This window comes from Dromiciops gliroides, chromosome 4 (genome assembly GCF_019393635.1).
Source record: "Dromiciops gliroides isolate mDroGli1 chromosome 4, mDroGli1.pri, whole genome shotgun sequence".
NCBI lineage: Eukaryota > Metazoa > Chordata > Mammalia > Microbiotheria > Microbiotheriidae > Dromiciops > Dromiciops gliroides.
The window spans coordinates 27,173,738-27,188,373 of record NC_057864.1 but is presented as its reverse complement, the minus strand read 5'-3'; the positions used below and the strand labels follow the sequence as shown (position 1 = coordinate 27,188,373).

Below are 14,636 nucleotides of genomic sequence, written 5' to 3'. Positions count from 1 at the left end.
TACTAGCTGTGTGACATTGGGCAAGTCACTTAATCCTCATTTCCCCCCCCCCCAACAAAAAAAAAAGTTTTAAGTTATGTTATTGACACCTGCAATTAGTTTATAGTGGCAATCAGATTGCTGATTGGTGCCAGATTGAGTGTTGTAGTTTTCAAAGTATATCCCTGAGAGATGGAAAAGAATGCTGTATTTGCTGAGCTTTCAGAGATCAGTGTACCCAGTAAAGAACCACAGAGTTTGAGAGTTGGAATGGGCCTCGGTGGCCAGCTACTCCAACCCAGGTTTGAAAGGAATCCTTATTTCCTATGTGACAGTTGGTTATCTAGCCTCTGCTTGGACCTCCAAGGAAGGAGATCTAAGTAAACTTTACAGTGAACTCATTTTTCAGTTTTTAGTGACATCAGGCCTGCCTTTGTCTATTTGCAGCTTCCACTCATGTTTCTTCCTTCTGTTGCCAAATGACAAGTCCCCTTTGGTCTCCTTGGAATACAGATCTAGTGGTGGTATTTCTGGATCAAAGGGTATGCACACTTTTATAGTCCTCTGAGCGTAGTTCCAGATTGTTCTCCAGAATGGTTGGATCAGTTCACAACTCCACCAATAGTGTATTATTGTCCCAATTTTCCCATATCCCCGCCAACATTTGTCATTTTCTTTTTCTGTCATATTAGCTAATCTGGTAGGTGTGAGGTGGTACCTCAGGGTTGTTTTAATTTGCATTTCTCTGATCAGTATTGATTAGGAGCATTTTTTTCATATGAATATGAGTATCTGATTTCTTCATTGAAAACTGCCTGTTAGTATCCTTTGACCATTTATCAGTTGTTGGATAGCTTGTATTTTTATAAATTTGATTCATTTCTCTATATATTTGAGAAATGAGGCCTTTATTGGAGAAAGTTGCTATAAATTTTTCTCCCAGTTTCCTTCTTGCCTTCTAATATTGGCTGCATTGGTTTTGTTTGTGCAAAACCTTTTTAATTTAGTGTAATCGAAATCATCCACTTTACTTACTGTGATCCTATCTCTTATTTAGTCATACATTTTTTCCTTGGCCATAGATCTGACAGGTAAAATTTCCCGTGCTTCCCTAATTTGCTTATTATATCACCTTTATGTTTAAATAATTTACCATTTTGACTGTATCTTGGTATATGGTGTGAGACATTGGTCTATACTTAATTTCTACCAAACTTCTTTCCAGTTTTCCCAGCAATTTTTGTCAAATGGTGACTTCTTGTCCCCAAAACTTGTATCTTTGGGTTATTTGCACTAGATTACTGTGGTCATTTACTTCTGTGTATTGTGTACCTAAACTGCTCCACTGATCCACCACTCTATTTCTTAGCCAGTACCAAATTGTTTCGATGAGTACTACTTTGTAGTACAGGAAGCTAGGAATCCTAAGAAGCAAGACCCATGGGGAGGGAGTGTGTTCAAGCTATCAGGGACAGTTAGTGCAAAGGCACTGAGGTAGAAAATGGAGCAGCAACAAGACCACCGGTTTGGTTGGACTGTGGTGGGTGTGATGATGTCAGGTTGTAAAGGCCTTCAAAGCCCAACAAAGGATATTTGATATATGTGTGTGTGTGTGTGTGTGTGTGTGTGAGAGAGAGAGAGAGAGAGAGAGAGACATGGTGAGATGTATGTTTTAAGCAAGGTCCTTTTGGTGGCAGTGTCAAGGGTCGGGGCTGTGTGAATAAGAGAGATGGAAAGATAGAAACAACACATTTTAGCAGTGAACTGGATGCAGAGGGTGAGTGTGGGGAGGGCGCAGAGGACAGCTCTGAAATGGCAAACCTGAGTAACTGCAAGGATGATGGGGCCCTTGACATAAATAGGGCAGCTCAGAAGATGAAGGGAGAGTTCAAGGGAGAGAAAATGAGCTCGATTTTCAGTGTGCCAAGCTTGGTATCCAATAGGCAATTCTGGATGGCTGGAGCTCAGGAGACAGAGGAGGGTTGGCTGTGTTTGATAAATCTGGCCAGTTGCCACCATGGAGAGGATGATTAAACCGGTGGGAGCTGTGCTTGATGTGATGATGGGGCGGAAAGACTAGACCATGAGTGAAGTGATTAGATTCTCTTCTTCACTCTGCCACTGACAAGGTGCTGTGGCCTTCCAGAGATCACATGACCCCTTGGGATGAATGAAGATGGCCTTCTCCAGCCCACTCGCCTGTATTCAGGCAGTTACTGAGATTGAGACAGTGCATTTTGAAGTGATTTGAAGACTATTAAAAGTGGCATCCGAGTAAATGTCATTTGGTGCATACAATAGGTGGGCCCCAGGGAAGAAATGTATCTAGTGTGTGCTCTTGTGAGCCCCTCAGGATGTGGGCAGCCTAGGGTCCAAAGGCCTTTCCCTTGTGACTCTGGAGTTCAGCTTCCCCCTTGGCCCTCACAGAACATTCTGCCTTCGATCTTGCCCCCACTCCCCTTCCTCCCTCCCACCCCCAGGGGGAAGGGGGGACAACCAACTAGGACATGTTTCTTTTTCCTTTTTTGAAAAACATGCTGCTGTCTGGCTACTATGTCGTCCCTGCAGCTGGCTGCTCCCGGCTGATGGGTCTTATTAGGGAAGTGTTTGTTTTGTTTGGAGTTCTGCTTTTGCTAACCCTGTGAGCCTCACTCCCTTACCGCCTCAAGGTAACTCTTGGGAGCCTTCCCATGGGACCTCCTGTCTCCCTCCCCCTCTGCCTTTCCCCAGAAATCTCTGTTGTCTTCCACTAACCGAGAATACTGGAGGTCTCGCATGTTTCTGTCACCTCCCTCCTCCCCTCTTTGAGACGTCCCTTCTCGTTTTATCTGTAGAGTACTTCTGATCCCTGAAACAAAGCCAGTGGCTCAGCTTGCTCTCTGCAGAGAGGATCCCGTTGGCTCCCCATCCCGTCCTTGCCATTAAGCATTCCTGGGGTGTCGTGGCTGGGGATGTTGCTGATGTCACTGCCTGCCTTATCAGGATTTTGCTCTTTGTTTCACAGGGAGCTGTGATTGGTATAGACGATGAGGACGACAGCACCTTCACAATAACTGTTGATCAGAAAACCTTCCATTTCCAGGGTGAGCTGAAAGAAGAGATTCTTTCTTTTTATGGTCCCATCTGCAGGGATCTTCTCGGTGGGGGTGGTGCTGGCCGGATGCCTTGAATGTTTCTGCCACAGATACCGTGAAGGATGAGCACAGGGCGGGGGGGCGCCTGCTGGATGAGAAGGGGCTGCTGCTGCTGCTGCAGGTTAGGCTGGCTTTCTACGATGGCGGCATACGTATGTATCTGACAAGACTGTAGCTTTAAAGGCAGCTATGGGCGATTAAAAATTTAAAGGATAAAGTCAGTCAAGGGAGAGAATGATGGGCTGCCGCTGGCTTGTCTTTCTGGGCTGCCGCTGCTGCTGATCTCCTTCATCCAGAAGAGGGATTGTGCTTCTGCAGGGCACGTCTGCGAGACTAAAGGCTGCAGTTCGTGTACGGTCAAACTTGAGACGTAGTTGTGTTGGAGGGGGAGGCCACGTCCGACTCCAAGGTGGTGCTTTGCTTCAAGGACTACAAGCTTGCATTCATTTCATCTCCATTTCTGTGTCTTGTCCGCCAGCTCCTATCCTTGTCCTCTTTCCTTCCGCCAATGCCCTCTGCCCCTGCTATGTTCCGGCATTGCATGCTTTGGCTCACCGGTAGAAAGGGTAAGGTCCTGGATGATCATTCTCATTTCATGTTGCTGTGCACATTGGGGACCTGCTAGCTTCAGGCTTCTGTCGGAGTGGTGCTTTGCCTGTCAGAATAGCACCTCTTCACTATTAAACAAAACCAGGAGGATCTTCGCAATCTGAGGGAGGGGGGATTGTTTGGTTAAATGCATGGTTTCTGAAAGAAATCGGAGGTCGTCTTCAGGTTAGTCCAGAGTTTTGTTTTTCATTGTGGTGATTGCAAAGGTATAAGCAATCGAGGTTGTTCTTGTTCGGATTGAATGGGAGTGTCCCCGTGTCCATTGTGTTCTGGAAAGTGAGAGCTGTGTGTTCTCTGAAGGGCTCCTATGCTAAGACCCTGGGCCAGGATCTGTCTTGGGTTGGGGATTGTTTGAATACCAAGGCTTGACCTTCAGTCGCAGTGATGTCCGTGCCAATACTGAGTCCCATGTCCTCTACCCCTCATTTTTGCCCCCTAGCAAATCTTGTATGAAAGGCCCAATTCTTGATTTTTAAGAATAATTGTCACCTACGTGTGTTGAGCATTTCTCTCCAAGAAGACTTCAGCTGCTTTAAGTTGGATACTTGGGTGGGCTGTGAGCGCAGGTGTGGATGCAGGTGAGGACTGTCTGACTGCAGTGTGGAATCGGCTCCTCTGCAGTTACTACGGCAACACCCCTTCTGCAGCTCTCACCCGCTGTGTTGTGGGATTGTCGAGAGAAGCAGACCTCTGGAGGAAAGGCCGATGGGTTTAGATGGAAGTTGTTTCTCCTGCCCCACCCCCACCCCCTTCACTCTTTGGCCCTGCTCCAGTAGCTTCATATGGGATGGTAGCTACAAGAACTGATTTGTGCTTGGAGATAGAGATTCATCAGAGACTCAGAGGGTCCGCCCATCTCACTGCATCCGTGAGGAGGTGGGGATGTGGGGTGGAAGTTTTGTTCCTGTTGATTGTACCATTCAAGAACAGTGGACACACTTGTAACCAGGAGAGATGTGAGGGCAGGGAGGATTTCTTTGTTTCTTATTCGTGGCAACTATTTTCTCATTAAGGATGAGCAGAAATTGAGGGTCTAAGCAGAAATCTGTATGTTTGAGGAAAAAAGAGTTGTCAGGTGCCCCAAACATTTTTTATTTATGATTTGTAATATGGTTTGGGGTCACAGCTGGAAGACCCTACAGAGGCCATATAGTATAGTCCCCTGGCTTTATAGATGGAGAAACTGAGGCCCAGGTTACACAGCTGGTGTCAGGGGTGGCATTTGAACCCAGGCCCTCTGGCTTCAGAGCTAGGACTCTTCCCTTTACTACCAGTTGTACTAAATTTGTGTGTAAATTAATGAACCTTATGTTTTTAAGTGTCCTGTCCTTGTCTCTTTGAACAATACACATTGAGTGAAAAGACCTGAGCCTTTTCATCTCTCCAGGCCTCCCTTTGTTCACCTGTAAAGGAAGGCTAATAAGAGCACGTGGACATCTGAAGTATCAGTAGGAAGAGAAAGGTGCTGGATATTTGCTTTAGAACCCTGAGCCAGGTTATTTAGCAACAAGCAGAAACTGCACCAGAATCACATTCTGGCTCCTGCCAAGGGCCCAGAGCTAGCTGGGTATTCTAGTGAGGCCCTTGGTCACTTCCATCAGTTTGCGTGCTTATCCTCTTCTGTTGTTACTGTCAGAGAGACTCTGTGCAGTGCTGGCCTGATACCACCCCCACCCCCAGCCCCAGGGGGCGAGGAGAGCTGGGCTCAGGTGCCATCTCTCACATATCCTGACTGGGTGACCAAGGCTGTTCTCTTCACCTCTCAGCGCCCACGTATTTAGCTTAGACTTCAAGTTTAAAAACAGTGTCAGTGGGCTATGGTGGAAGGAGTTGGTTCCCTTGCTTGCAAAATCATAGGTCCAGACCAAAACATCCGGATTACTCCTGGTAATAATTAATTAGTCACCACCAAATGGATAGTGGAAACAGCGCTTGTTCTGTGTGAACACAGGCCAGTCACATCTTCCCTTTTGGGCTCCCATATTCCCCTCCATAAATCAGAGAGCTGGAGTAGACAGATGACCCCAAAGGTCTGGCCTTGCCACTTGACCTTTAATTTGTATGTATGAATGTCTTACCCTTGGAGAGTGACAGGAAGCATAGATTGTCGTGTAGAGAGGGAGAGCATTGATTCTGACGTGGTAGGAACCTTGGGCCTTTGAATTTTCACAAGACCTAGACCTGTGTCCTAGCCCTGCTCTCTCCTGAGGGACCTAGGACAAGGCCCTGCTTGCCTTGAACAGCAGGTTCCCTATCCAAGCGGGCAGTAGGACTCGCACGGCCCGCTGTCAATATCCACTATCTCCAGATTTCCCTGAAAGACTGAAGCTGAAATAACCGTTTTCTCTCGTGCAGAAGTGCTTCGTTTTCAGAGGCCTTGGATTCCTAGTCTGAGTTGTTAACTCCCCCAGAGTCTCAGGGTCACAGTCCTCGGTCAGAATGGGAAGGGACTGTTAGAGGGGAGGCCGTCTGGTCCAGCCTTCTCATTTTGCAGAGGAGCAACTTGAGCCCACAGAGGGGGAGTGACTAACCCCGTGTCATGCAGGCCATCCTGAGAGGATCCAGGGAAATCACATTAAATCCACTTCAATGATAGAATCACAGAGGGGTGGCTAGGTGGCACAGTGGTTAAAGAAAGCACCGGCCCTGGATTCAGAAGGACCTGAGTTCAAATCTGGCCTCAGACACTTGACACTTACCAGCTGTGTGACCTTGGCCAAATCACTTAACCCTCATTGCCCTGCCCCCCTCCCCAAAAAAAGATGGAATCACAGAATCTCAACAGTATCTACTGAAACCCCTCAAGGCTGGCTGGAGAGCCCCTCGAAGACCTGACAAGTAGTGATCAGGCATTCAGGCGAGGCTGCAGTGCCTCTTGTGCATGGGAACGCACTGCTCTGGAAGGCAGCTCAAAGCACTTGTGGAAAGCTCTGAATGCTGGGAACTTCTTTCCTCTCCTTCCCCTTTCCCTCTTCCTTGCATAGAATGGAGCCAAAACTTGCCTCCTCCACCAAGCAAAATAAGTCCAATCCTCCTGTGTGCCAGGCCTTCGGGTGCTTGAGATGAATAGAAAAAATGACAAGGAGGACTAGGGTTAGTGAAGGCAAGGTATGGCTTCTTTGTTTGCTTGGTTGGTTTTTTTAGTGAGGCAATGGGGGTTAAGTGACTTGCCCAGGGTCACACAGCTAGTAAGTGTTAAGTGTCTGAGGCCGGATTTGAACTCAGATACTTCTGACTCCAGGGCCGGTGCTCTATCCACTGTGCCACCCAGCTGCCCCAAGGTATGACTTCTTAAAGGGTGGAAATAACTATTGTTGATCAGTATTTTTTGGGTGTGGTAGGAACCTAATAATGTTGGATTTAATGGGAGAAAATCTGAAAAGAACAGTGGTCCAGCTGCTCTTTGAGCGCTCTGGTGAGTGCGGGCATTGAAGGGCAGGGCGCCATCCAGTTGCCTGGGACGGAGCCTGACAGTTGAGATGTAAAGGAATGATTACTTTTTAAAAAACATAAAGTGTAGCTATTTAATAACAGGTACAACTATGTTTAATCTTACTGATGTTATATAAGCATTCATTATTTTATAGCTTTATTAGTTTAGAATTGTTTACTTTTAGTAGTGACGGTGGCAACTCACATTTATAGAACATTTGCTTAACATCACCAAGGGCAGCCCCCTTTAAAAAAAAATCTGTTCTTCACAACAGGAAGGCAGGACAATTATTATCCCCATCTTACAGGGAAAGAAACTGAGGCCCAGAGAAGGGAAGCAACGTGCCTGGGTCCACATAGCACAGAGCTTCTTAAACTGTGGGTCTGAATGTGGGCGAGTCACAAAATTGGCAAAAGTAAAAGGTTATATACACCTATTTTACATACTTATATGCCTGGTGTCATGTACAAATTTCTCAGGCAAAAGGGGGTCACAAGTGGAAAAAGTCTAAGAAGCCGTGCCAGAGCAAATGACAGAACAAGAATTCAAACCCAGGGATTTTGACTCCCATGATCAGTGTTCGTTCCGTCCCATCAAACTTTGGAGAGTATTTTCAAGAAACATATCACCCTCTGAGTCATTCATAGTTGTGCAATAGCAGAACCTTTAAACTCAACATCTCAAAACATTTGTTTAGGAAGCAACCATTTTAACTCGGTGTGTTCTTGGGTTGAAAAATATTTTTTTTTGGAGTGGCAATAAGGGTTAAGTGACTTGCCCAGGGTCACACAGCTAGTAAGTGTCAAGTGTCTGAGGTCAGATTTGAACTCAGGTCCTCCTGAATACAGGGCCAGTGCTTTATCCACTGCGCCATCTAGCTGCCCTCTTTGGATTGAATTTTAATGGAGAGAATATATTTAATTTAAGAAAAGCCAATCAAGAAAAGACTGTCCCTGCTGGGTTAACATTAGTCCAACCTAAAAATGGCATCAGCTGCATGATCAGTCATCCAGTGTCATTGAAGTGACACTTTAACACCTTGGAATAATCCTGGGCCCAGTGCAAGCTGAGCATTTTCCACTTAAAAAAGAAATGGCTCAGCATTGGCAGAAATAATCATGCTGCCTTGCTTTGTTCTCCTAACTTATGAGTTTCCATCATTCTCAAGTTCTGTTTCATTGACTTCTTGCCTCTTGCAACCTCCTAGTCCTAGCTTCATTTTTTCTTTCCTGAATGATTTAAAAGCACATACATACACAAATACAAACCCATCTTGAAATCAGCACAAGGAAGTAGAAATGAGTTTTGGAATTCATTCGACAGATTTGCCTTGAGTGTTTTATATGAGACAAGTATTGTGGTATGCTAGGCGGAGCCTGGTCTTGGGTTGGAGTCCTAGCTCAGGCATCCTGTCAAGGCCACTATCTTCACAATATTCTGATGTGGTATGGTAGAACCACTATGGAGATGTGGAGCATAACGGGCTTGAAAGAGTTGAAAATGAGTATTAACTACAGAGGGAATGGAGAGGCAGGCACATCGAGAGTGTGAACACATGCATATGAGAAGTTTGGAGTAAAAGAAAAAATGTCATCGGGGAATCTACCCCAGGAAGAGAAGAAGGGCTGGCTACACGATCAGGGTGAAGGATCTTGTAAGTGCACAGTCTGTGTCCTCCACTAGTGGGTATCCTGGAGATGTCAGGGAGAACAGAACCTCCCTCAAGTATGGTGGGTGAACTGAGCTTCTAGAGCAAACTTCAGGGAAAGTGCACAAGAGAGCCTGGGCAGGCTATGAGAGGCACCCTTGGAAGTGACATGCAGATGTGTGAGATTATAGAGACCTGGCAGCAGTGAGTACTGGAGAGACTGTGGAAGTCATGTCATCTCCCCAAGCCTCATTGGTGAAATGGCAGTAACCATGTCTGCACTCTCTACACGGTTGTTACGAGGAAAGGGTTTCATAAACTAATGTGCTACATCCAAATAAATTCAATTCTAAAAGCATTTATTAAGCACCTACTGTGTTCTCGGCTTTGTGCTCAGCAGACAAAGACAAAGACGCACAGTCTTTCCTCAGGGAGCTCACCTTCTATTTGGAGACCCCCCGTGTGCATACACTGTATGTGCAGAACAAATGTGGAGTCCTTTGGGGAGGGACGTCAGCCTTACCTGGAGGGCTCAGGAGAGGTTTCATGCAGAAGGAGGCCGTGAAACAGGGTTTTGCAGGATACCTAAAATTCTCTAAGGTGGAGGTGAGGAGGGAGTGAATTCCAGGCATGGGGCACAGCCAGTGCAAAGGCTTGGAGATGAGATATGAAGTAACATGGAAGATGAATAACAGGAAGGCCACTTTGGTTAGACCAGATGGTAAGATGAGGGGGTGGGACTAGGTGACTGACTTCTGTGATTCATTTGTGCTTTTATGATAATAAAGACTAAACTCTCCAGAATGTTTACTCCCTGGAAAGGCCAGTGTGATTCAGCAATGCAGAAATGTCTCTACTAGGCTACATATTCACAGGCTACTTTGGTTGTCTAAAGACTTTCTCTTCCAACATTTAGGGAATAGGAGTTCTTTTAAGGTAAAGATTTACAAAAGCATTTCTAGCATTTTACCTAAAGGATCAGAAATCCTGACTTGTGTTTCATACCTTTCATGTCTTATTTTGTTTTTGTTTTTTGGGTGGGGCAATGAGGGTTAAGTGATTTGCCCAGGGTCATACAGCTAGTAAGTGTCAAGTGTCAGGCCGGATTTGAACTCAGGTCCTTCTGAATCCAAGGTTGGTGCTTTATCCACTGCACCACCTAGCTGCCCCTTGTTTCATACCTTTATTTTTTTTTTAATTTTATTTATTTATTTATTTATTTTTTGGTGAGGCAGTTGGGGTCAAGTGACTTGCCCAGAGTCACACAGCTAGTAAGTGTTAAGTGTCTAAGGCCAGATTTGAATTCAGGTACTCCTGAATCCAGGGCTGGTGCTTTATCCACTGCGCCATCTAGCTGCTCCCCCCCCCTTTTAAAAATTTGTTTGTGGTTTTTTTTTGCAGGGCAATGGGGGTTAAGTGACTTGCCCAGGGTCACACAGCTAGTAAGTGTCAAATGTCTGAGGCTGGATTTGAACTCAGGTACTCCTGAATCCAGGGCCAGTGCTCTGTCCACTGTGCCACCTAGCTGCCCCTGTTTCATACCTTTCTAAGGCTTTGTTGGTGGTTCTTGGCAGCTGCCTCTATTCCAGTGTTGTTGTGGAAAGGGTTTAAGAGGATTTTTAAAAAAAATCCAGTACTTTGATTTACAGATATTTCATATTCAGTTGCCGCTGTATGCAAGGCTCTTAACTACTGTCCTGTTTATATTCTTCCTTTTGCTGCCCAACTTTGTAGATGACTTCTGGAGACTTGTTGGGCTCTGTTCCCTGCCCCCCCCCCCCCCCCCCCCCCCCCGCTCTTTTCCCTCCCTTCCCCTCTCCCTTCTCCTTCCCCTCTTTCCTTCCCTCTCATTCTCCTTGATCCCTCTGTGGCATTTGAAGTTGTTGGCTGTCCTGCCCATCTTCAAATGCTGCTCCCCTGACTCAGTTGTGTGGATGGTTTTTCTCTGATTTCTTCTCCTCATATGCCTCCTTGGTGATTTCCCTTCTTCCTGTCCCCAGACTATGTCTGTTAATCATGCTTAGCTCTAAGTCTCTTTCCCTTGTGAGGTGAATTGATCTTGCTTCCTGGATTTTAACTTTGACCTCTTTGTAGATCACTCTCTGGGGGCAGCTGGGTGGTGCAGTGGATAGAGTGCTGGGCCTGCAGTCAAAAAGACCTGATTTCAAATCCAGCCTCAGACACTTACTAGCTTTGTGATTCTGGGCAAGTCACTTAACCCTGTTTGGCTCGCTTTCCTCATCCGTAAAATGATATAAAGATGGAAATGGCAAACCTCTCCAGTCTTTTTGCCAAGAAAACCCCAAATTGTGTCATGAAGAGTCAGACATGACTGAAACAATTCAACAACAGTAACAACAAAAGATGACTCTCAGATTTGTGTGACTATTGCATTGATTCAGTCTTTTAAGTACCTTCACTTCTTAGCAAGTTCCATCCTTCAACCTCTGTCTGACATCTCTAGTTGAGTATCCTGACATCCCATCAAACCCTGTATATCACAAACTAAAGGTCATCATTTCCCCACCATTTCTGGTTCCTCTAAATGAGCTCCCTTTTCTGAATTCAGGCAGTGACACAACCATTCTCTTACTTAATCATATATTTATTTTTTCATTCAACAAATATTTATTAAACACTTAGTTGTAATAGGTGCTGGGGAATACAAAGATGTGTAGATCACAGACCTTGTTCTTTGTTTTTTGTTTGTTTTGTTTTGTTGGGCAATGGGGGTTAAGTGACTTGCCCAGGGTCACACAGCCAGTAAGTGTCAAGTGTCTGAGGCTGGATTTGAACTCAGGTCCTCCTGAATCCAGGGCTGATGCTTTATCCACTGCGCCACTTAGCCGCCCCCACACCTTGTTCTTGAGAAGCTTGTAGTCTAATAGGAGAGAAATTGGCACAAATAACTTCACTTACAAGGTAGTGGGAGGAGACATCTGGGTGTGATGCTGTATGAGACTGGGCAGAGATTGATGAAAGCAGCTGCCCCAGGGCTGGGCTTTGAACAAAGGACCTAGGAGGGATTTCCATTTCAGCCATGGAGTGTGGCATGGATGAAGAGCATGAAGATGGCGTAGACCAGAAGAATGGGGGGAGGGGAGGGGAAGGAAAATAATCTAGTTTTGCTGGAGTAATGGAGAGTTGATGGACCTTGGACTAGGAGTCTCTCTTTAGCAGGCAGGGGAGAGCTACTAAGGTGTTTTTGTTTATTTGTTTGTTGGTCATGGAATAGGAGAGCAGGAGATTAGGAAGCATATGTGGGTAGAGCCTGTCTTTCCTTCATCTCTTAGGTCCAAAAGCTGTATCATTTTCTCTTCAGAATCTTCCAGATTGGTCCCGTCCTTCCCCATTCTTATTGTAGTAGCTCAGGCCCTCATTAGCTCACACTTGACTATGTCAGTAAGCTCCTTAATTGGCTTTCCTGCCTGAATGGAGCCTTTCCCTACTCTAGTCCATCTCTCACACAGCCACTGGTGGTCTTCATCAAGCACAGGCCTTGCCAGGTCACTCCCTTTCTTAATAAATTCTCTAAGATTGACTTTAATTTTTTTTTCAGGGTGGGGAGTGAGGCAATTGGGGTTATGTGACTTGCCCAGGGTCACACAGCTAGTAAGTGTCAAGTGTCTGAGACTGGATTTGAACTCAGGTCCTCCTGAATCCAGGGCTGGTGCTCTATCCACTACGTCACCTAGCTGCCCCTAAGATTGACTTTAAACCCCTCCCTTCCCAGCCTCATCATTTTCACTCTACAATCCATCCAAACTGGCCCTTTTACTCTTACAAATGCACAGCCGAGAATGCACCCTCCTCAGCTTCATCTCATAGAAGCCCCAGCTGAGCTCCACTTTCCTGGTTCTGCCAGAGCCACCTTGTGTCCCTTGTGTGTGCGCGCCTGCCCTGATAGACTGTTTGCTGCTTGAGATCAGGGACTGTCTCCCTCTGGTTTTGGTGTCCCCACTACCTGGCACATGGTAGGCATTGAATACATAAATGTCTGTGGGCTTACTGGACATCTTCCTTCCAATCCCTCCCCCTCCAACCGACCGTGTATGGCACCAAACACTCATCAGGCCTTTGTTAAGCATTTATCATGTGGCAGGCACTTTACTGGGGACTATGGCTGCAAGGACAGAAGGGAGGCAGCTCCTGTCTTTGAGTAGCTGATGTTCTGCTGGAGGATAGGACTTGATCCCAGATCAAGCCAATACATGACAAATCCCAAATAATAATGTATTTATTTAATGGAAATAATACCGGGAGAAATCAGGAGGAGCCTCTTTTGAAGGGAGGTGACACTTCAGCTGAGCTTTGATGGGAGTGGAGGGGTCCCAAGAGGCAGAAGAGAAGACAGAACACTCCAGGTTGAGGTAGCCTGTGCCCAGTGGTGAGAGATGACATGATGCAGGAGGAACAGGCTGCCATGTAGAGTGAGTGAAAGGGAGGAGCCTATAATCAGCCCAGAAAGCTAAGATGGAGCTTCAGGCTACATCAATTTCTGAAACCTCCTGCTCTCCCACCCCAAGGGAGAGCATAGTCATCCTCTAAAAACTCTTGTTTCCACAGAGCTTTGAGATTCAGAAAGGGCCGAGATGAAACATAAAATACAGAGGAAGAACTGAGGCCCCAAAGTAAAAGGATCTGCCCAAGGTCACACATTCACTGGATGTACTAGAACTGGGATCCAAACTAGGGCCAACTCAGTGCTCATCACACTGGGCCAAGCTGATTCAGTAACTCCTCCAGAAGGTGTAGGCACCTGGCCTCCACTTTTCCTAGGGATCAGGAAAATTTGCTAGGTATACTGTACCTAAGGGGAGCAGCAGATCATCTGGGCCTAGAGACAGGAAACCTGCTTCAAATCCTGCCTCAGACCCTTACTAAACTGTGTGACCCTGGGCAAATCACTTCCCCCTATCAGGCTTAACTTCTTCACCTGTAAAAGGGTTAATAATAGCACCTCACTCCCAGGACTGTTGTAAGAATCAAATAAGATATTATTTGTGATGTGTTTTGCTATTATTATTATTTCTTTGGTAATGATGGCAGTTAAATTTGGTATGTATGAGTAACTGGAGGTATATTTAGGGAGAAGTTTATTGAATGTGAACAGTTTGACTTAGGATTGTGGAAATGTACAATGAATTCCCTTGTACCAAACATGTTAACAACTTAAATCTCATTTAAATGTAATCCTTTTTCTTGAACTGGCCGGACTCAGTTGCCCAACACCTTGTTTACTTTGTGAAAGAAGGAGTACAGTGTTGCTTCAGAGAGAAAAGCAGAAGTTTTCTGGGAGAAGAACTTGTCTTGTAAATATTTGTTCACAATCTGGTTTTAGTACAGTAGGAAATCATAAATGATGAAAGAGACCAGTGCTGACATTTGGTGGAAATGTAGCCTATGTCCTCAGAGTCTACAAGTGAATAAGAATGAGTCATTCTCCAGTTGCTAACTGATGAGAGGATGCGAACTGGACATTTCCCTAGGAAGAATTCTGAGCTGTCCGTAGTCCCATAAGATGCACTAGCTGGCATTTATCGAGCATTTTAAGGTTCACAGAACACTTTGCAGATGTCTCATTTTTACCCTCACAGCAACCTTGAGAGGTAGATGACATTATTCCCATTTTACAGATGGGGAAACTGAGGCAGATGGCTTGTTAAGTGATTTGCCTGGGGTCACACAGCTACTGTCTGAGGTGGATTGGAATTCAAGCCATCTTGACTGCAGGTTTAGTGCCATTCTGAAAAGCAGTTTGGAACCATATTGCCAGAGATACTAACCCTTTGACTGAGCCATAGCACCACTCGGCCCTCTAGCCCAGATTAAT

The 14,636-nt window shown here is 45.7% G+C and overlaps 1 protein-coding gene across 7 annotated transcripts in view; it reads left to right on the top strand.

Moving 5' to 3' along the window:
* The window catches only part of OSBPL9 (oxysterol binding protein like 9), a 157,287-nt gene that overhangs the window by 54,397 nt on the left and 88,254 nt on the right, over positions 1-14,636 (top strand). For 5 of the 7 annotated variants that reach the window (XR_006356317.1, XM_044001933.1, XM_044001932.1 and 2 more), the window contains exon 3: positions 2,984-3,062. Coding sequence is in view for 4 of the 7 variants with exons in the window: in XM_044001933.1 (XP_043857868.1) it covers positions 2,984-3,062 (79 nt within the window). In the remaining 3 variants the exon portion in view is untranslated. The other 2 variants (XM_044001938.1, XM_044001937.1) reach the window with 1 other exon arrangement.